The sequence below is a fragment of the Anolis sagrei genome, chromosome X, assembly GCF_037176765.1.
Source record: "Anolis sagrei isolate rAnoSag1 chromosome X, rAnoSag1.mat, whole genome shotgun sequence".
Classification (NCBI taxonomy): Eukaryota; Metazoa; Chordata; class Lepidosauria; order Squamata; family Dactyloidae; genus Anolis; species Anolis sagrei.
The window spans coordinates 42,713,396-42,734,980 of record NC_090034.1 but is presented as its reverse complement, the minus strand read 5'-3'; the positions used below and the strand labels follow the sequence as shown (position 1 = coordinate 42,734,980).

Sequence of the window (21,585 nt, the reverse complement as noted above, 5' to 3'; positions counted from 1 at the left end):
TTTGTTGGATTAGGGTATAATACCATCTTGTCTGAAAAAGGCAGTAGTAAAACCAATTTTAAAGAAGCCTTCCCTAGATAGACCCTTTGATCCTTAACAACTATCAGCCTATTTCCAATCTCCCCTTTTTGAGAAAGGTTCTGGAGTGGGTGGTGGCCACTCAACTCGAGGGATTCTTGGATGAAACTGATTATCTTGACTGTCACAGTCTGGTTTTAGGCCTGGCTATGGAACGGAGACAGCTTTGGTCGCCTTGGTGGATGACCTCCACAAGGAGCTAGATGGGGGAGTGTGTCCCTGTTGGTTCTCTTGGTTCCCTCAGTGGCTTTCAATGCCATCGACCATGGTATCCTTCTGGACTGGCTCTGTGGGATGAACCTTGGGGGCACTGCTTTGCAATGGCTCCGCTCATTCCTGGAGGGCTGGACCCAGATGGTGTTGCTGGGGTATGCCTGCTCAGACTCCTGCCCACTGGCCTGTGGGGTCCCTCAAGGCTCTATTCTATCCCCCATGCTTTTCAACATCTCTCATTTGGTATCAGCCATTGGTTGAGGTTCTAGGTTTGAGCCTGCCACTTTTGGACTCTCGCTTGCTGAGGTGTTCCAGCGAGTGTCTCTGTAGATCTTAGAAAACTATTTCTAGATTTAAGTCGTTGATGTGCTGGCTGATACCCAAACAGGGGATGAGCTGGAGATGTCTCTGCCTTGGTCCTTTCACTATTGGCTGCTACTTCCCGGCGGATGTCAGGTGGTGCAATACAGGCTAAGCAGTATAACTTCTCCAGTGGGGTAGGGCGCAGACACCCCGTGACAATGCGGCATGTCTCATTAAGAGCCACATCCACTGTTTTAGTGTGGTGAGATGTGTTCCACACTGGGCATGCATACTCAGCAGCAGAGTAGCACAGCGCAAGGGCAGATGTCTTCACTGTACCCACCAGTTGAGAACCACTGCTTTATGCCTTATGACACACACTTTGAACTATTTAGACCAGGGGTCCTCAAACCTTTTAAAGAGAGGGCCAGGTCACAGTCCCTCAAACTGTTGGAGGGCTGGATTATAATTTGAAAAAAAAAGAAGAATGAATTCCTATGCACACTGCACATCTTATTTGTCGTGCAAAAAACACTTAAAAACAATACAATAATTAAAACAAAGAACCATTTTTACAAATATAAACTTATTAGTATTTCAATGGGAAGTGTGGGCCTGCTTTTGACTGATGAAATGGGATTGTTGTTGTTGTGAGCTTTCAAATCGTTTCAGACTTAGGTTGAAACTGAGTGAGGGCCGGGTAAATGACCTTGGAGGGCCGTATCCAGCCCTCGGACCTTAGTTTGAGAACCCCTGATTTAAACCATGGTTCCACCGCTGCACTATAAAATATGGCTATAGTCTAAAACAGCTGCACTTCATCTCCTTCCACTTCTCCTCAATACAATCCTAGCCACTATCCTACCTTGTTAACTGCTAGTAAACTAGTGTTCCCTGGTTCAGGTGCAATGAAGACCCATAGCTAGATATAGGCCAGAAACAAAGCAACAAATAAAAAGATGTTGAGGGTGGATCATTCAGTTGTGACACTCTCTTCGAATTACATAAATAAAACCTTTTTCAGAAGATGCACTGTTTCGTTTACTGAACTTCAGTTCATACCTGTGTAAGAACTGCCTCCTCCTCCTCCTCTCATCTTCCCCTCAACACCAATATTGGGCATTTTGCTACCTTCAGCTACATGTTAAATGCATTAAAATGTCATTTCTAAAAAAACATTAATTTAAGCTCAGAAACCCTTTGGATAACAGTCTGTGCAGAGTCCCAGATGGATTCTAAATCAGTTTGAAGCAAATTTAGGAGGTTAGTGCAGTTGTTTCAAGGGATGTCCTCTCACTAGATACAGTCACATGGCAGAAATGCAAAAATCGAGGGGAAAAACAGAACAGCACAAGGAAAAAAGAGGCAGAACAGAAGTCAACAGGTAGGCATAGTGAAGTCAAGACTTCTTCACTTTTGAGCCGCAATTCCAGGTCACTCCGTTCCCCAGTCAAGCAATTTTCCTGTCTGCCATTTAACATTTTGACAGGAAGGTACAAAAAGAAATAATGTTCTCTCATGGCATTCAAAACACTCACGATGCTTGTCCCACTAATCAGTGCCATTTTATTAATTCCCAAAGTGCTTTTGGAGAGCAAAATGAAAACAATTTCCATTTTTATTATAGCTTTGTGTGGGTTTTCCCCGCTTTATCACTTTAGAAGGGGACTAAAAGCTAACCTATTCTTCTCTTTCCAAGAGGCTTCGAAAGCCCTGGAACAATCTCCATCTCTCAGCTGCCTCCTTAAATGTTGAGGTACCACTTTAGACAACTGCTTCTTAAACTGTGGATCCTGACCCCAAATGGGGTTCCCTTTGCTCAATGTTGGGAAACACGAAAAATTTGGAAACAGCAAAGGTTTCTGAATGCCACCTAGACTTTTACACAAATCTGTTAGCAAAAATTGCAGTGCTTACAGTGAACTCTCCAGAAAATGTACTTCATAAAAAGGAAAACCAGCCTGTTCAGCAAGCCTTGCAAATGGCGATTTATTATCAGTAAATGTAGAGAACCATTTCAGAAGCACGCATTTGCCCTAAGTCAGAAATTGGGCATAATATAATGGTTGCCAACATTTTAAAAAGAAAGGAGTCATGGCAAGCCACTGAGGTGCTACAAACATTGCTACAGTCCAGGAAATTTAGTGCTCCAAAAACATTATTCTAACTTGAAAACTGCAATCTCAGGCAATACAGACCATTACCAGTGAAAGATATTCTGTTACCTAAATTGGACCACTTAATGCCACCCTCACCATCTTGCCACTGACCCCATGTCATGCTACTTTCACACCATCTATTGATCCATGTGTTGAGATGCATGAATGGCCCAGCAGCAGTGCCAAGTGAGTAACCTTCTCCTAGAACTAATGGATTCTCACTGGTCCTTGGTACTGCCATCCTAATTGATAGATTTGCTTCACACTGTGCAATTATAACACTATGATTCCACATTAACTCTCCTGGCTGCGTCCTGTGTCAGTCTGTGGTTTGTAAATTGGTTAGAGGTACTAAATATTTCTCTTTAAGGAGGAAATCCAAGGACTCCACAGATTGTGGCCACTGTAGTTAAAGTGGAATCACAGTGTTATAACTATGTAGGATTCTCAGAGAAATGAACATTATCTTTAGTGAACTCACTGCCTAAATCCTGGTTCCCCTCATTTATTTATTTATGACATTTCTATCCCGCTTTTCTTCAACCCAGAGGTGACTCAAGGCGGCTTTACAACCAGGCAACCATTTGATGCCTTCAACAATGTGCAACAAAAAACATCATTTAAAAACAGAGTTATAAATACAGACATTGAAATATTTTAAAACATTAAAAAAGAATACATTCACTGTTAGCCTCATTGTCCAAAGTCATAGTCTGAGCCATTCCAATATTCAACTGCACATAGTCCAGTGTTTATCTATTGGACTAGACTTCCAAAGGCTTGATCAAAAAGCCACGTTTTCACTTTCTTATGGAAGGTGAGGAGGGAGGGGGCTGATCTAATATCCCTAGACAGGGAGTTCCACAGCCGAGGGGCCACCGCTAAGAAGGCCCTGTCTCTCGTCCCCACCAGTTGCACCTGTGAAGAAGGCGGGACTGAGAGCAGGGCCTCCCCAGACAATTTTAAGCTCCTAGATAGTTCATAGGGAGAGATATGTTTGCACAGGTAAGCTGGGCCGGAACCGTTTTGGGTTTTATAGACTAAAGCCAGCACTTTGAATTGTGCTTGGTAGCAGACTGGCAGCCAGTGGAGCTCACATAACACGGGAGTTGTGTGATCCCTGTAGTCCATTCCAGTGAGCAACCTGGCTGCCGCCCATTGGACCGTTTGAAGCTTCTGAACAGTCTTCAAAGGCAACCCCACTTAAAATGTGCTGCAGTAGTCTGCAGTAGTCTATATGGGATGTAACCAGAGTGTGGACTACCATGGCCAAGTCTGGCTTCCCAAGGTATGGGCACAACTGGCCCACAAGTTTTAGTTGTGCAATTGCTCTCCTGGCTACCACTGAAACCTGGGGTTCAAGTCTCAGTAATGAGTCCAGGAGAACTTCCAAGCTGAGAACCTGCATCTTCAGAGGGAGTGTAACCCCGTTCAGCACAGGATATAACCCTATACCCTGTCCAGCCTTACGACTGACCAGGAGTACCTCTGTCTTGTCTGGATTCAATTTCAATTTGTTCGCCCACATCCAAACCGTCACAACTGCGAAACACCAGCTTAGGACCTGAACAGCCTCCTTAGTAGCAGGCAGAAAGGAGTGATAGAGTTGAATGTCATCTAAACAATAACATGGAGGTCTTTGGAGCTGTGCTCTTCCCTCCTGCCTCCTTCTTCCAATGCAAGACAGTTTACAAAAGCTGGAACTGAGTTCTTTGGAGAAAGGATGACAGATGTGAGTTCCAGAGATCTCCAATTCAGGTTTTTAAAACTGCCTTGCCTCGAAGAAAGAAGAAAAGAGAGAAGAGTAGAGCTTCAGAAACCTCAATTTCATAGTTTTTAAAGTGTCTTGCCTTTTGGGGGGGGGGGGGGGGAGAGTGGATGAGAGAATCAACCTCAAATAGGAGTGCGACTATTTTGCAGTGGCGACTATTATGCGATGAAATACAGTATCTTACATTAGTAAATGGCGGGAAAGGTTTAGCTGTGATAAGAAATTAAACCTTGCAAATATTACACTTCTCCCTGAAAAAACAACAACAATCTCTTCCACAGATTTCTGGAAATCTAACTCACTAGCTGCTCTCTGTTTCGAAGTATATAATACTCTCACACTTTGCATCAGAACTTGGGAATTCTGCCACCAGAACAGAAGATCATTTCACATATGCTGTAAGTAAGAAGACCTATTGATTCCAGTGACATTTACTTTCTTTCACCTCATTCACTTAGAACAAGAATAGAAGGCAATCAGTAAACCAGACGAAAGCTTACCTGAGCACACCTCCCCAAATCTGTCGGGCCAAGGAACTGAAATATTTTTAATGCCAGTTCATAAGGCAGTTGCACATCAAAGAACGGGACTTCATTTATTTCATTCTGAAAGGGAGCCGGGAAAGGGGGAGAGAAGTGTTAACAACATGGTATTTCATTTTATTTGACACTGCACTTGACAACAGAACCAAAGTCAGAGGAAATGAAGTCAGCTATTAGCTTTTTTTCATAAGAGATAAACCATCACCCTGTGATTTCTGACAAGGAACTGAACCATAAAAACAGTCAAAGAGCACAGTACCAGACTCAGAGTTTAGAAAAGTTATTTTGCAGTTCCTAGAATGAGTCTGTCAATGGCTATTACGGCTGGGAGATCCTGGACATTATACCAAATAATTAACTTTTCCAAGCTCTGTATATGAATACTTGTTTTCCTGCCCTACATTCCCGCAATGCACCTCTCTTCATACAAACCTCAACAGCCCAAGCCTCACTGATCATTCTGAGCAGACTAATGGGATCAGTAGTCAAACACAGCCCTGAGATGGGGAAGCCTAGGTTTGCCCAACAGTGTCTGCTCTGACAAATGATAAGAAAGGTCCCATTTACCATTTCCCATTTCAAGCAAAATGAGAAACTAGGGTCAACTGAGGACTCTGGGGTTTAATCACTTTCCATCATGCTCTCACCTTCTCTTTATTTATTTTTTAAGAAAAAGATTAAGTTTACTTAAGTTTAGTTTACTAGACATTACATTCAATATTAATTTCTCTTACTGCTTCTCTTGTGTGCATTCCACTCCCAAGATCCCATTCCCATTTCTCTCCTTGTCCTATTACCCTCCACCCCCCCCCCCTTCTTCTTTCTTCCTCTCCACTTCTGGGACTTTACGCCCCAACCCTGGGCCCATGAGCCAACTTGTGGGGAGCAGTGGTGTGATTATCCCATGTCCGCTGTTCTCCCCCCCTGCTCACCCCAAATGCTCATATATATAGTACTAGCTGTCCCCTGCCACGCGTTGCTGTGGCCCAGTCTGTTGATCTGGCAAATAAAGTAATGAGAAAGTGTTGGTTTCTAATATATGTAATTTCTTTCTGCTTGTGGGTAAACAGTATTTCTTGCTGCTTCTTTGTCAGTGTTGATGTGGAGAGTGCCTGGTTTGCCCACCCTGGAACATGGAACATATAGTTGTCCTTCTTTAAGGGTCCCTTTCAAATCTATGATACTATATCTCTGTGCGTGAATCATATCTATCTATCTATCTATCTATGTCTATGGCGGATGGGTCTTTGTGAGGAGGACTTTGATTACATTTTCTTGCCCTGATGAAGGGAGCTGGATTGGATGGCCTCAAGTATTTTCTGTTGGTCATGGGGGTTGTGTGTGGGAAGTTTGCCCTGATTCTGTCGTTCGTGGGGTTCAGAATGCTCTTTGATTGCAGGTGAACCATAAATCCCAGTAACTAAAACTCCCAAATGTCAAGGTCTATTTCCCCCAAACTCCATCTGTGTTCATATTTGGGTGTATTGAGTGCTTGTGCCAAGTGTGGTCCAGATCCATCATTGTTTGAGTCTGTAGTGGTCTCTGGATGTAGGTGAACTACAACTCCAAAACTGAAGGTCAATGGCCCACCAAACCCTTCCAATATTTTCTGTTGGTCAGGGGATTCCTGTATGCCAAGTGTGGTTCAATTTCATCGTTGGTGGAGTCCAGAATGCTCTTTGAATATACGTGACCTATAAATCCCAGCAGTTACAACTCCCAAATGACAAAATCATAATTTTTTGAGTGATGGTCACTCCTTGTGTTGTGAGACATTTTTTGCCAAATTTTGTGTGATTTCGTTCATTGGTTCTTTTATTTTTAAGGCAGTCATTATGCACAGAGCATTTTTATGGAAGAGACCTCCAAGGGCCATCTAGTCCAGCCCCTTCTGGCATAAGGGAAAAGCACAATCAAACCACTCCTGAGAGATGGCCATTCAGCCTCAGTATAACACTACTACTACTACTACTATTAATAATAATAGTAGTAGTAGTAGTAGTAGTAGTAGTAGTAATAGAAGAATCCTAGTATAGAAGAGACCTGAAGGGGCCATCCAGACCAGCCCCTTTTGGGAAATGGGAGAAGCACAATCTAACCACTCCTGAGAGATAGCCAGCTTCAGGTTAATAATAAGAATAAGAACAACAACAACAACAATAGTAATAGCAGTCCACTTACATCTGGAGAACACTGTGAACCAACAGAAAGATGGCAAAATTTGAACACAGTGGAGTTTGAGGAAGACCTTGACATTTGGGAGTTGCTTGTGGGGGGGGGGGGGGCTTCGCTTTTTCACCCCACGTAGGACAGTAGGGGAAAGAAGGGAGGGAAAGACAGAAGATAAGGGGAAGAAGGAAACGGAGGGACGGACGGACGGAAGGAAGGAAGGAAGGAAGGAAGGAAGGGAGGGAGGGAGGGAGGGAGGGGAAGGGTAGGAGGGAGGAGAAACAGAAGGGGAAGATGGGAAGGAAGGAAAGAACGGGCAGAAGATAACAAAGGAGGAAAAGAAGGACAGAAGATAAGGTGAAGAAGGGAAGAATGGAAAGGAAAGGTAGGACAGAAGGGGAAAGAAGGGAAGGGAAGGAAAGGAAAGGGAAGGGAGGGAGGGAGGAAACAAAGAACAGAAGATAAAGTAAAGGAAGGAAGGAAAGACAGAGGATAAGGGGAAGAAGGGAGGGAAGGAAGGAAGGAAGGAAGGAAGGAAGGAAGGAAAGAGAAGGGGAGGGGAGGGGAGGGGAGGGGAGGGAGGAAAAACAGAAGATAATGGAAGGAAGGATCAGAGCACTGTGGCTGCCCCATGAGCTACGGGGAAGCGGGGGGGGGGGGGTGAAAGAGCCGCGCCTGGACAGGAAGGTGGCGGGGCTCGGGAAGAGAGGCATGCTTCATCGGAAGGCCGGGCGGGGCTTGGTGCAGGGCCTCTGGGAGACCTCTTGGGGGGAACGGAGGGAGGACGCCCGGGCCCAAAACGGCTGTGTGGTGAGGGCCAAATCTCTGGCAACTGAGGGGTCAGAAGCAGGAGTCCTCTCTGCCTGCAACTCCTCCTGGGAAAGGCGGGGAGGCCTCTCCCAGGCACAGTTGCTATGGCAGTCTCAGCACCAGCAGCACGGCGACGGAGTGGAGAAGGCGCCTCCTGCTTCTGCTCCCTCGCTCGAAGAGGCCCCTCTGTCTCCATCGGTCAGGCTGGTGTTTCAGATTTTAAATTTTGGTGGAGCTGTGGCTGGCTCCGGGAGGCCCAGCAGCCCTTGCCGCCACAAGTTCCGCCGCGAGACGATGGAGGAGCTCTCTTACATGCACATTCGCTCCCCCCACAGCTGCACGCATGCGCTGTAATGGCTTCTCCTTTTATTAAGGAGTTCTAAGTTGTTTTCAGTTTTGTTTTATTTTTTATTATTGATGGTCACACCTTGTACGGTGAGGAGTTTTGTTGCCAAATTTGGTGGATATTGGCCCAGTAGTTCTTTTGTTTTTAAGCCACTCATTACGACATGAGCATTTATATATATATAGATAGAAGATAGATTTACTTCCTCTTTAACTTAATTCATTGATTCTTCTATTTATCTTTTCTTCTTCTCCATTCACCATCCCTGCCTTATCTTCTTCAGATAATTCCTATTTTTACTCTTCCTATATCACTTCTAATGTTTCTTTTCCTCCTTGGGATGCTTCTTTGATGAATTCGGTCTCTTCATTTCTATCTTTGTGGATTCCCAGTTTCCTTAGTAGTTGGCTCTTATATCTCCTTCCGGCCCACTGAAATCTCAGACAGACTGGATATCCCCAAGAATACTTAATTCCTTTCTTCAAGAAGAGAATAATACATACTTTGCCTCCATAATTTTGTTTGGGGGCATAAATCATTAAATACTTGCAATTGAACACCCTTGTATTCCAATTTCTCTGGATTTTTCCTCAAGAAGTTCATCAGCTCCTTATTATTATAATATCTTATCTTTATTATTGGGTATAATTTTCCCTCCGTCATCCGATAATCTGTGCACTCTTTTTAAATCTCATTTTATCCACTGTTGTGATGGAGCGATGTCATTCAACCGTTTCAATATTTCTTTCTTTAAATTAATGGTTCCCAACCTTTTTTTGAGCAAGGACCACTCTGAGCAGGGACCACTCTCCAAGATTAGTACTAAAAGGGTTACAAATCAGTTTTTGGTCAACTTTAGATTCAGTTTGGGGTGCTAATTCAGAAAATTGTATTGGATCGACCATATCAGCTCTAGTTTCTGATACCGAACATATGCCATGGTCAGCATCAGTGAAGGAGTGGCAGGCAGCATGAAAAGAGAGAAAATAAAATAGAATAAAGAGGAAAGAAGCTCGTGGACCAGATTTTATGAATTAAAATCAATTCGCCCATATGTTCAAGGAACTAAGACATTGGAAGAACCACTACTGTTACCCAGCTGCTATATTGAAATTTGCTGCTAATGCTCGCTCTTTATACAGCACTTTATCCTATTAACACACACACCCTCGTTTATTGCACTTTATAGAATAACCAGTAGCACTTTAAACAACAATAAATCCCACCAAGACTTTATTGACTCTATTTTCACACCCTAGCACTTTACAAACTAAGTACGGACTTCCATTCACCTGCACTTTATTTATTTATTTATTTATTTGGCAGTTTTGTATACCGGTCTTCTCACCTCCATCGAGGGACTCAGGCCGGTTTCCAACAGTAATATCACAAACAGTCATTAAAAAACATCATATTGCATATTAGACAAAAAACATTAAAATAGCAAAATGCAGTCATATAATTACAATGGTCAGTCGTCACAATAAAATCGTTGTTCGTCATCATCCATCCATATCACAGAACATTGACTCACTCGTCGAATGCCAATTTCCAGAGCCAAGTTTTTACTTGTTTTCTGAACATCAAAATAGAAGGGGCAGTTCTGATCTCCAGTGGGAGAGAGTTCCAGAGCCGAGGGGCCACCACCGAGAAGGCCCTGTCCCTCGTCCCCACCAGACGTGCTTCTGAGGCTGGTGGGATCAAGAGCAGGGCCCCTCCAGACGATCTTAACAATCTTGATGGTTCATAGGGGAGAATACGTTTGGACAGGTAAACTGGGCCGGAGTCATTTAGCGCTTTATAGGTTAACACCAGCACTTTGAATTGTGCTCGGAAGCTAATTGGCAGCCAGTGTCTTTATTTAGTCTTTATTTAGACTTTTTACTTATCATCTATCTAACAACCATTCCCCATGTTCCCCCCCTAAGCTGCTATATGTAGTAATACACTAAGCTGCTATATGTAGTAATCATGTTTACACTTTTTGATGGGGGTGACGATTGGGGCAGGCAGGACGGGTCTGAAATTTGCAGGGCAGGGGTGGGAAATGAATGGTTGGGAGGGTTAACTCTAAAAGAAATGCCATTGAACCAATTGATTACAACTGATTCAGGGGTTGAAAATAGGAATATGAAGCATGTCACAGGAGATGGGAGTTCCAATGGCCGGGGGGCCCCATAAGAGTAATAACAGGGAGGGAGAGATACGAGAAAGGGAGACCATTAATTCAGCCTAGGAATCGTGTGACAACATTAGTAGTTCCAAATCGGTCTCCTGACATGGTAAATTGGAGTACCCAGGATGGCGGTCCCTCCGGATTAAAGGTGGTGCTGTTGAATGCCAGATCTGTCAATGGTAAAACAACTTTCATCCAAGATCTAATATTGGATGAACGGGCAGATCTGGCGTGTATAACGGAAACCTGGTTGGACGAGGCTGGAGGTGTAAATCTGACCCAGCTTTGTCCACCAGGTTACTCCGTGCAGCACCAACCAAGATCTGGGGGCGGGGAAGTGGGTTTGCAGTGGTCTCCCTGACCCGGTGCCCCATCCCGCAGTCAGGATGGGAGCCCTGACAACTCGACAGCCCGTTGTGAAGTGTTTGCTCGGTTCTTCACGGACAAAGTTGCTCTGATCCGTTCTGGCCTGGACACCATGTTAACGGCAGTCTCTGAGGATGTAACACGAGCATCTGCTTGTCCAGTTTTAATGGATTCATTTCAATTAGTGAAACCCGAGGATGTGGACAAGATACTTGGAGGGATGAGGGCAACCACATGCATCCTAGACCCCTGCCCATCCTGGCTTTTAAAGGAGGCCAGAGGGGGATTGGCTGAGTGGGTAAAGGTGGTGGTTAATGCCTCCCTTTGGGAAGGCATTTTTCCAGCAAGCTTAAAACAAGCTATAATAAAACCGCTATTGAAGAAACCATCACTGGACCCCACTCAATTCATCAACTATCAGTCTGTTTCCAATCTACCCTTTTTGGGCAAAGTCCTGGAACGTGTGGTGACCTCACAACTCCAGGTATTCTTGGAAGAGACAGATTATCTGGATCCAGCACAATCTGGCTTTAGACCCGGTCATGGAACCGAGACAGCCTTGGTTGCCTTGGTTGATGATCTACACTGGGAGCTAGACAGGGGGAGTGTGTCCCTGTTAGTTCTGCTGGACCTCTCAGCAGCCTTCGATACCGTCGACCACGGTATCCTTCTGGGACGCCTTGCTGGAATGGGCCTTGGAGGCACTGTTCTACGGTGGCTCCAGTCCTTTCTGGAGGGTCGTACCCAGATGGTGTCATTAGGAGACACCTGTTCAGCCCCACAACCATTTTCTTGTGGGGTCCCTCAGGGTTCAATACTGTCTCCCATGTTGTTCAACATATACATGAAGCCACTGGGAGAGATCATCCAGAGTTTCGGGGTGCGGTGTCATCTGTACGCAGATGATGTCCAACTCTGTCACTCCTTTCCACCTGCTTCTAAGGAGGCTGTTCAGATCCTGAACCGGTGCTTGGCTGCTGTGACGATCTGGATGAGGGCTAACAAATTGAAATTGAATCCAGACAAGACAGAGGTACTCCTGGTCAGTCGTAAGGCCAAACAGGGCATAGGGTTACAGCCTGTGTTGGATGGGGTCACACTGCCCCTGAAGACACAGGTTCGCAGTCTGGGTGGGATCCTGGATTCATCGCTGAGCCTGGAACCTCAGGTCTCGGCGGTGACCAGGGGAGCATTCGCACAGTTAAAGCTTGTGCATCAGCTGCGCCCGTACCTTGGGAAGTCTGACTTGGCCACAGTAGTTCACACTCTTGTTACATCCCGTATAGACTACTGCAAAGCTCTCTACGTGGGGTTGCCTTTGAAGACTGTCCGGAAGCTTCAACTGGTCCAACGGACAGCAGCCAGATTGCTAACTGGAGCAGCTCTCAAGGAGCATACAACTCCCTTGTTGCGCCAGCTCCACTGGCTGCCAGTTCGCTACCAGGCACAATTCAAAGTGCTGGCTTTAGCCTATAAAGCTCTAAACGGTTCTGGCCCAACTTACCTGTCCGAATGAATCTCCCCTTATGAACCTGCAAGGACTTTAAGATCATCTGGAGATGCCCTGCTCTCGGTCCTGCCATCATCAAAAGTACGGTTGGCGGGAACGAGAGACAGGGCCTTCTCAGTGGTGGCCCCTCGGCTATGGAACGCCCTTCCTAGAGAGATTAGATCGGCTTCCTCGCTCCTATCATTCCGGAAGAATCTTAAGACATGGCTATTTGAGCGGGCATTTGAAAATACGGAGTAACTGATGTAATAATGAAATAACTATATGGCAGAACTGGGCATTGTTTTAATGATTATCGATTGAAGCATGTTTTCATTATAATGTTTGATTTTATTGTTGCTGGTGTTTTTTATATTATATACTAGCGGTCGCCTGCCACGCGTTGCTGTGGCCCAGTCTCGTGATCTGGAAAATAAAGTAATGAGAAAGTGTTGGTTTCTAATATATGTAATGCCTTTATGCTGTGAGTAAATAGCACTTCTTTCTGTTTCTTTGCCAGTGTTGATGTGGAGATTGTCTGGTTTGCCTACTCACAATTCAAAGTGCTGGAGTTGACCTATAAATCCCTAAACGACTCCGGCCCAGTTTACCTGTCCGAACAGATTCTCCACTATGAACCATCAAGGTTGTTAAGATCTTCTGGAGGGGCCCTGCTCTCGGTCCCACCACCTTCGCAATCGCGTCTGGTGGGGACAAGGGACAGGGCCTTCTCGGTGGTGGCCCCTTGGCTCTGGAACTCTCTCCCGTTGGAGATTAGATCTGCCTCTTCCCTCCTGACTTTCAGAAAGCTTGTAAAAACCTGGCTTTGGAATATAGCGTTTGCAGAATTATGATCGAGTCAATAACAGTTGACCACACCGGCGGATGGCGATGAATTTGTGATTTTATTCTGACGACCTGGCTTTTGTAATTGTATGATATTGTATGATCTGTATTTTAATGTATTTTGTATTAATGTATTATGATGCTATTATGCTTACTATATTTGTGTTGAATTTTCTGCTGTTAGCCGGCCTGAGCCCCTTTTCGGAGGTCGAGAAGACCGGGTTAGAAAGGCTCTAAATAAATAAATAAATAAATAAATAAATACTCTGGAATATGCAACATATTATTGTCCTTCTTTAGGGGTCCCTTTCAAATCTTTGATACTGCATCTGTCATATACATGTGTGTGTGTGTGTGAATGGCTGGATGGCCCTTTGTCAGGAGGGGTTTGATTATGTTTTCTTGCCCTGGTGAAGGGAGTTGGACTGGATGGCCTTAAGGCAGCATTTCTCAACCTGGGAAGTCAAGACCCCGGGGGGGGGGGCACCAGGGGGATGACAGAAGGGTCACCAAAGACCACCAGAAAACACAGTATTTTCTGTTGGTCATGGGGGTTCTGTGTGGGATGTTTGGCCCAATTCCATCGTTGGTGGGGTTTGGAATGCTCTTTGATTGTAGGTGAACTATACATCCTAGTAACTACAACTCCCAAATGTCAAGGTCTATTTCCCCCCAACTCTGTCTGTGTTCACATTTGGGCATATTGAGTATTCCTGTCAAGTCTGGTCCAGATCCATCATTGTTTGAATCCACAGTGTTCTCTGGATGGAGATGAACTACAATTCCAAAACTCAAGGTCAATGCCCACCAAAGCCTTTCAGTATTTTCTGTTGGTCATGGGAGAACTGTGTGCCAAGTGTGGTTCAATTCCATAGTTGGTGGAGTTCAGAATGCTCTTTGATTATAGGTGACCTATAAATCCCAGCAACTACAACTCCCAAATGACAAAATCAAAATTTTGAGTGGTCACTCCTTGTGTTGTGAGACATTTTGTTGTCAAATTTGGTGAGATTTCGTTCATTGGTTCTTTTGTTTTTAAGGTACTCATTATGCACAGAGCATTTATATATATATATAGATTGTAATTGTGTCCTTGGCGGCAGTGAATTCTTGCCTTGTAAACCGCCTCGAGTCGCCGGAAGGCTGAGAGGGGCGGTATAGAAATGTACTAAATAAATAAATAGAAACTTTGTTTTTATGGCTGCCACAAACTATGTTGACTTGGTTGAGACTCTGAGATATTAATTGAAAAACTATACCAAAATGTGCAGCAGTTTTTGCAGTTAATATTTTTTTTCCATGTTTTTATGAGAGAACCAATTAGGAAATGTCATGTATAACCCAGGAAGAAAAATTGTGCTACATAGTGTAATCATCCCACTATTATTATCTCCATTTTATTTGTGTTTAAGGCATACTATTTGCAGAGCACCATTTACTCAGAGGTGCAGTTGATGCCAAGCTTGCAATTTAGGCACCAAGTCAAAACTTCTCTGTTTCACCAGACATTTGAAGCTACCACAATCTGTTTTACTGTATTTGTACTATTGTCTAGTTGTACTTCAAGACTGCACATTATTGATTCCTCTTTGCATTTTTGGTACGGACTTTTAAAAAATATACATGTTAATTGCTAATGAAGTTGATGTCTTTTAATGAAGAGCAGTTTAGAAACATTCCACTATCAAAAGTAATGTAAGACTATATCATATAGCTTTACTATGAGCCCCCAGTGGCGCAGTGGGTTAAACCCCTGTGCTGGCAGGACTGAAGACCGACAGGTCACAGGTTCGAATCTGGGGAGAGGCGGATGAGCTCCCTCTATCAGCTCCAGCTCCTCATGCAGGGACATGAGAGAAGCCTCCCACAAGAATGATAAAAACATCAATTCATCCGGGCATCCCCTGGGCAACGTCCTTGCAGACGGCCAATTCTCTCACACCAGAAGCGACTTGCAGTTTCTCAAGTCACTCCTGACACGACAAAAAAAAAATAGCTCTATTTATTTTATTTATTGGCATGTTTATAACCTGCTCTTTGCCAAAGATAGCAGAGTAGTTAGAAATAAACATGTATACTTTTCAAATTTCATACAATAAATAAATAAAACGAGACCACAGTGGCTCATAAATAGTCAAAGATTCCCTAAACCTTGGCTCAGTTATCAATTGAAACGGAAACTGCAGATAAGAAATCAGAAGACTGGGACTTTGAAGAGCAGCAAGACCCTGAATTAGAAACATACATATCGGTAATTGAATACCGAAGTCTGGATTGTTCATGGCATTCTGTGTATGATTGTGAAAGCTGGACAGTTAAAATGCTGACAAAAAGAAAATCGTCTCACTTGAAAAATGGAGTTGGAAGAGAGAACAGATACTATAGATGGCCAAAAAGGACAACTAAATAGGTCATCGACCAAATCAAACATGAACTCTCCTTAAAGATGAAGATGACCAAACTGAGACCATCACATTTTGGAGATATCATGCAAAGCCATGACTATTAAGAAAATTTAATAATATTTCATAGAAGCCTAGAGTTGGATGAGACCTCATGGGCCATCCGGTCCAACCCTCTGACAAGAAGCAGGAAAATCGTATTCAACATCTGGAATTCCAGGGTCAGCTGTGAGTGGAGAATCACCCCCAAGCTGCAGACCCGGTCTTCGAGTGGGGTTACCCCATCCAACATAGGTAAACCTATCCCTTGTTCTGCCTTCCGACTGACCAGGAGTACCTCTGTTTTGTCTGGATTTAATTTCAACTTGTTCACCCTCATTCAATACTGATGACAGGCACCAGTTTAGGACCAGGATGGCATCCTTGGCATTAGGTGGAAAGGAGTAATAAGAGTAGGGTGTCATCGGCATAAATTTGACACCAAACTTCAAAGCTCCAGATGATCTCTCCCAGTGGTTTCATGTAAATGTTAAATCGCATCAATGGTACTAACAGAAAATAAGCAATTAAAATCCTCAAAGCTGATAAAAACTGTGTTCCAAGCTAAAACCACTGCCCCCCCTCCCTGGCTTGATCCTAAAAAGCTCCTTCTTTCAAACCTTAATCTTCTTTAAATACCGACAAGGCAACAGATCTGATCTTGGAAGCTAGGCTACATATATGAAAGGGAAAGGCATGTACACTGGCAAACATGAGTTCTGCCACGTCTATGTGAGCCCTAAATCTGAAGCAAAAGCAACCCAAGGATCAAGAGAAGAAATGGGCACTGCTGAAAATGCATCCTGCTCCAAACAGGACAAATACATTCAGATTCAAGGAGCTAAATCTAATTTTAAACCCAACCACAGCAGACTCGCTGAAATCAATAGAACCCATTCATTCCAATGCATATATTCCATGGTATGACACTCATAGTGCTATATATTTACCGGTGCACACAGTTACAAGCCCTAAATAACATATGAGGTAAAAGCTTACAAATGGACAAGCAAAAATAAAACTATCTTGCTAAAAGAGCTCTTCTGACGGACAGAATCCTAATCACAAATATGGATGCCCACTGCTAGGAAATTCACATTTACAAAGCACTGTGCTAATTAAACTCCAGCTCAGCCAATGGATTCATTTCCTGCCCTCGCAAATTTAAACTGTGGCCTTCCCTTACAAAAAAAATACTAAATTCAAAGAAAGGTGTAATTAAACACAAGTACGGTTCTTATAACTCTGGCGTAAATTTCACTTTTCCAGACACATGCCAAGATTGGAATACTGCAAACATTTCTTTTAATTCTTTGGAAATGACATCTCACGCTGTCCATAATATCTGTGGGGGTTGGTTCCAGAACCCCTGTGGATACCAAACTCCACAGACTTTCAAGTATAATTATATATAATGGTCTAGTAAAATGGTATCTCTTTAAGAAAACAGTAAAATCAAGGTTTGTTTTTTGGACTTAAAAACATTTTCAAGCCACAGTGGAATCTGTGGATGAAGAATCCATGGGTACAGAGGGCCAGCTGTACTTCAGAACACTGCTTCTTAAACTGTGGGTCCTGACCCAAATGGGGTCCCCTTCTCTCAATGTTGGGGTCATGAATTTTTTTGCTGCAAGGGCATCAATTAAAAAAAAAACACTTTTTAATATATAAAAAATAATCAGGGCTTCTTTTGTTTTGTTTTGGTTTTTTGCATCAAAACGTTATTTCAAGAGCTCCTCCTGGGTAAAAAGGTTGGGAAAGGCTGCTCTGGAACTTGTTTTCTCTGCTGAATGGGACAGAATCATAGACATGTGGTTGATCTGGGAATGGAGGAGCTTTCTATCGTTCCATGACATATAGTCATGAATGCAGGCAGATTTGCTAGCTCTCAGAACATTGCTGGGTTGGGAAACCAATGAGGATGGACTGCCTGCGATGTTTAGCTTGGAGAAAAGAAGACTGAGACAAGGGGACATGATAGCCATGTTCCAATATCTGAAAGGATGTTACACTGAGGAGGGAGCAAGCTTGTTTTCTGCTTTTGGAGACCTGGACACAATGGAGCCATTGAGTCAAATGGCAGGAAAAGAGAGTCTGCCTACACCTTTGGAAGATCTTCCTGATGGTTAGAGCTGTTCAGCATGCTTTTGCCTTGGAGTTTCTTTTTCTGGAGGCTTATAAGCAGGAGGGCTTGGATTGTGTGTTCCCACCTGATAGAAGAGGGTTGGACTGGATGGACTTTGGGGGTCTCTTTCAATTCTAAGATGAAAGAGGAGGAGAGAAAGAGGAAGGAGGAGGAAGAGATGAAGAAAAGGAAGAAGGGGAGAAGAAGGAGGATAAAAGGGAGAAGAGGAAAAAGAAGGAGGAGGACTAAAAGAAGGAGCGGAAGAAAAAGAGGAGGGAAAAGTAGGAAAAAAGGAAGAGGAAAAAGAAGAAGAAGGGGAAAAGGGTGAAGGAGGGGTAAAAGGAGAGGAAGAAAAGGAAGGAGGAGGAGGAGGAGATAAGGAAGAAGAGGAAGAAGAGAAATGGAAGGAGGAGTAAAAGGAGAAGAGGAGGAGGAGGAAGGAGAGGAGGGAGGAGGAGGAGGAGAAAAGGAAGAAGAGGAATAAGAATAAAGGAAGAAGGAGTAGTAGTAAAAGGAGAAGAGGAAGAAGAGAGGAAGGAAGGAGGAGGAGAAAAGTAAGAAGATAAAAAGTAAAGAGTCAAAATAAAGGAAGAGGAAAATGAAGAAGAAGAGGAGGAAAGAGGAAGAGGATGAGAAAAGGAAGAAGGCATAAAAGGAGGCGAGAAGAAGAGGAAGGAGAAGAAGGAGAGGAAGAGGAAGAAGAGGAGGAAGAAGAGAAAAAGGAAGCAGAAGGAGTAAATAGGGAGAGCAAGAAGAAGCAGAGGAGGAAGGAGTAGAAGAGGAAGAAGAGGAGGAAGGGAGAAAGGGGAGTAGGAGAAAAGGAAGAAGAGGAAGAAAAAAGGAAGGAGTAAAACAAGGAGAGGAAGAAGACGAGGAGGGGGAAGGAGGAGGAGAAGGAGAAGAAGAGAAGGAGGAAAAGAAGAAGAGGAGGAAAAAGAAGGAGTAACAGGAGGAGAGGAGGGAGGAGGAGGAGGGGAGAAAAGGAAGAGGAAAAAGAAGGAAAAGAAGGAGGAGGAGGAGGAGCAAAAGGAGGAGAGGAGGAAGAGGAGGAGGGAGAAGAAAAGGAGTAGTGTTTCTCAACCTGGGAGTCAGGACCCCTGGAGGGGTCACAAGGGAGTGTCAAAGGGGTCACCAAAGACCATCTCTAAACACAATATTTTCTCTTGGTCATGTGGGTTCTGTGTGGGAAGTTTGGCCCAATTCTATCATTGGTGGAATTCAGAATGCTCTTTGATTGTAGGTGAACTATAAATCCCAGCAGCTACAACTCCCAAATGTCAAGGTCTATTTTCCCCAAACTCCACCAGTGTTCACATTTGGGCATATTGAGTATTTGTGTCAAGTTTGATCCAGATCCATCATTGTTTGAATCCAGGGTGCTCTCTGGATGTAGGTGAACTACAACTCCAAAACTCAATGTCAATGCCCACCAAACCCTTTCAGTATTTTCTGTTGGTCATGTGGGTTCTGTGTGGGAAGTTTGGCCCAATTCCATCATTAGTGGAGTTCTGAATGCTCTTTGATTATACGTGAACTATAAATCCCATCAGCTACAACTCCCAAATGTCAAGGTCTATTTTAGAGTTTTTTAATACTGGTAGCCAGATTTTGTTCATTTTCATGGTCTCTTCCTTTCTGTTGAAATTGTCCACATGCTTGTGGATTTCAATCGCTTCTCTGTGTAGTCTGACATGGTGGTTGTTGGTGTGGTCCAGCATTTCTGTGTTCTCAAATAATATGCTGTGTCCAGGCTGGTTCATCAGGTGCTCTGCTATGGCTGACTTCTCTAAAATTACAACAGCAAAACAGCAGAGAGGAAACAACCAGGCACAACTTAACACCTCTCAACAGGGGATTTTCCCAGGCTCAGCCCGCCTTCAAATGCTAATGAAGGTGGTCAGTTGAAACATTCACACCTAGCTCCAGCAGGGAAGAGCTCCTTGCCCCACCCCAGCCATTCCACACATATATAAACCCATTTTCCTATTTCCAACAGACCTCACTACCTCTGAGGATGCTTGCCATAGATGCAGGCGAAACGTCAGGAGAAATGCCTCTAGAACATGGCCCTATAGCCCGAAAAACCCACAAGAACCTAGTGATTCCAGCCATGAAAGCCTTCGACAATACATTGAACAAAAATAATGTTATGGTTGGGTGTCACCACAACATGAGGAACTTGTATTAAGGGGTCATGGCATTAGGAAGGTGGAGAATCAGTGAAGAGGAGGAAAGGGATGAAACAGGAGGATAAGGGGAGGAAGAGGAGGCAGGAGGAGGAGGAAAAGACTTCCCTACCAAGTCCTGGATGAGTTGTCCCAGGAGGTCTTCCTCCGCTCCTCCTGGTGGTGGCGGTACTACCAAGGGCTTCTGGGCGGGGGCGGGGGAAGGGCGTGTTGGTCCGGCTCGGAGAAGGCCGTGGGCGCGGAGGGCCGAAAGCCCCAGCTGCCCTTCCAGGCCCTCCTCCGGGTCCCAGCGCGCAAGGCCCCCGCAGCCTCCCCAGCCTTGCAGGGGCTCCGGCGCCTGCTCTCCCGCCTCCCGCGCCCTTTTCCCGCCCCGCCGCTGCCTCCTGGGGCCTCCTTCGGCCAGCTCGGCCCGCCAGCGGCGGCGAAAACGGGCCAGCTCCGCGTCCCCCATAACAACCCCGCCGACCGCCGACTGAGGGAGAAGGGAAGAACGCCGCCAAGAAGCCGCTTCCGGTCTTGCGGTCCGACGCTGTTGGACGCCCGAGCGGAAACCGCGGCTGCCGCTCCGGAGTTCCGCCGAGTTCATTGCGTAGTGCGTACAGCTTGGGAGCGTCGCTACAGGAGGCAGGCAGCTTGACATGACACCACTTCCACTGCCCTGGTTCTCCAGTATGCTGATGACAATGTCGTCTGTGCGCATACAGAAGAAGATCTACAAGCCACTCTAAACACCTTCACAGAAGCATACACGAAGCTTGGCCTGTCAATGAACATCAAGAAAACCAAAGTGCTGTTCCAGCAGTCACCAGCCATCCCCTCCCCAATGCCAGAGATACAGCTTAACGGTGTAACATTAGAAAATGTTGACCATTTCCGCTACCTTGGCAGCCACCTCTCCACCAAAGTCAACATCGACACTGAAATGCAACACCGCCTGAGCTCTGTGAGTGCAGCTTTCTCCCGAATGAAGCAGAGAGTGTTTGAGGACCGGGACATCCGTAGGGATACCAAGGTGCTTGTCTATAAAGCTATTGTCCTCCCAACCCTGCTATATGCCTGTGAGACGTGGACTGTCTACAGATGTCACATGCAACTCCTGGAACGATTCCATCAGAGCTGCCTCCGGAAAATCCTGCAAATCTCCTGGGAAGACAAGCAGACAAACGTCAGTGTGCTGGAAGAAGCAAAGACCACCAGCATTGAAGCGATGGTCCTCCAACATCAACTCCGCTGGGCCGGCCATGTTGTCCGGATGCCTGACCACCGTCTCCCAAAGCAGTTGCTCTACTCTGAACTTAAGAATGGAAAACAGAACGTTGGTGGACAGGAAAATAGATTTAAAGATGGCCTCAAAGCCAACCTTAAAAACTCTGGCATAGACACTGAGAACTGGGAAGCCCTGGCCCTTGACCGCTCCAGCTGGAGGTCAGCTGTGACCAGCAGTGCTGCAGAATTCGAGGAGGCACGAGTGGAGGGTGAAAGACAGAAACGTGCCAGGAGGAAGGCTCATCAAGCCAACCCCAACCGGGACCGCCTTCCACCTGGAAACCAATGCCCACACTGCG

At 44.9% G+C, this 21,585-nt stretch overlaps 1 protein-coding gene across 1 annotated transcript in view; it reads right to left on the bottom strand.

The window, feature by feature from the left end:
* FBXW8 (F-box and WD repeat domain containing 8) overlaps window positions 1-20,545 on the bottom strand; it is a 122,674-nt gene extending 102,129 nt beyond the window's left edge. Inside the window, exons 1-2 of the mRNA XM_060785774.2 lie at window positions 20,133-20,545; window positions 5,025-5,129 (exon numbers count right to left, since the gene is read on the bottom strand). Of these exons, the coding sequence (XP_060641757.2) occupies window positions 5,025-5,129; window positions 20,133-20,471 (444 nt within the window). The 5' untranslated portion in view covers window positions 20,472-20,545. The remainder of the gene's footprint in view (window positions 1-5,024; window positions 5,130-20,132) is intronic.
* Between the last annotated feature and the right edge of the window lie 1,040 nt (window positions 20,546-21,585).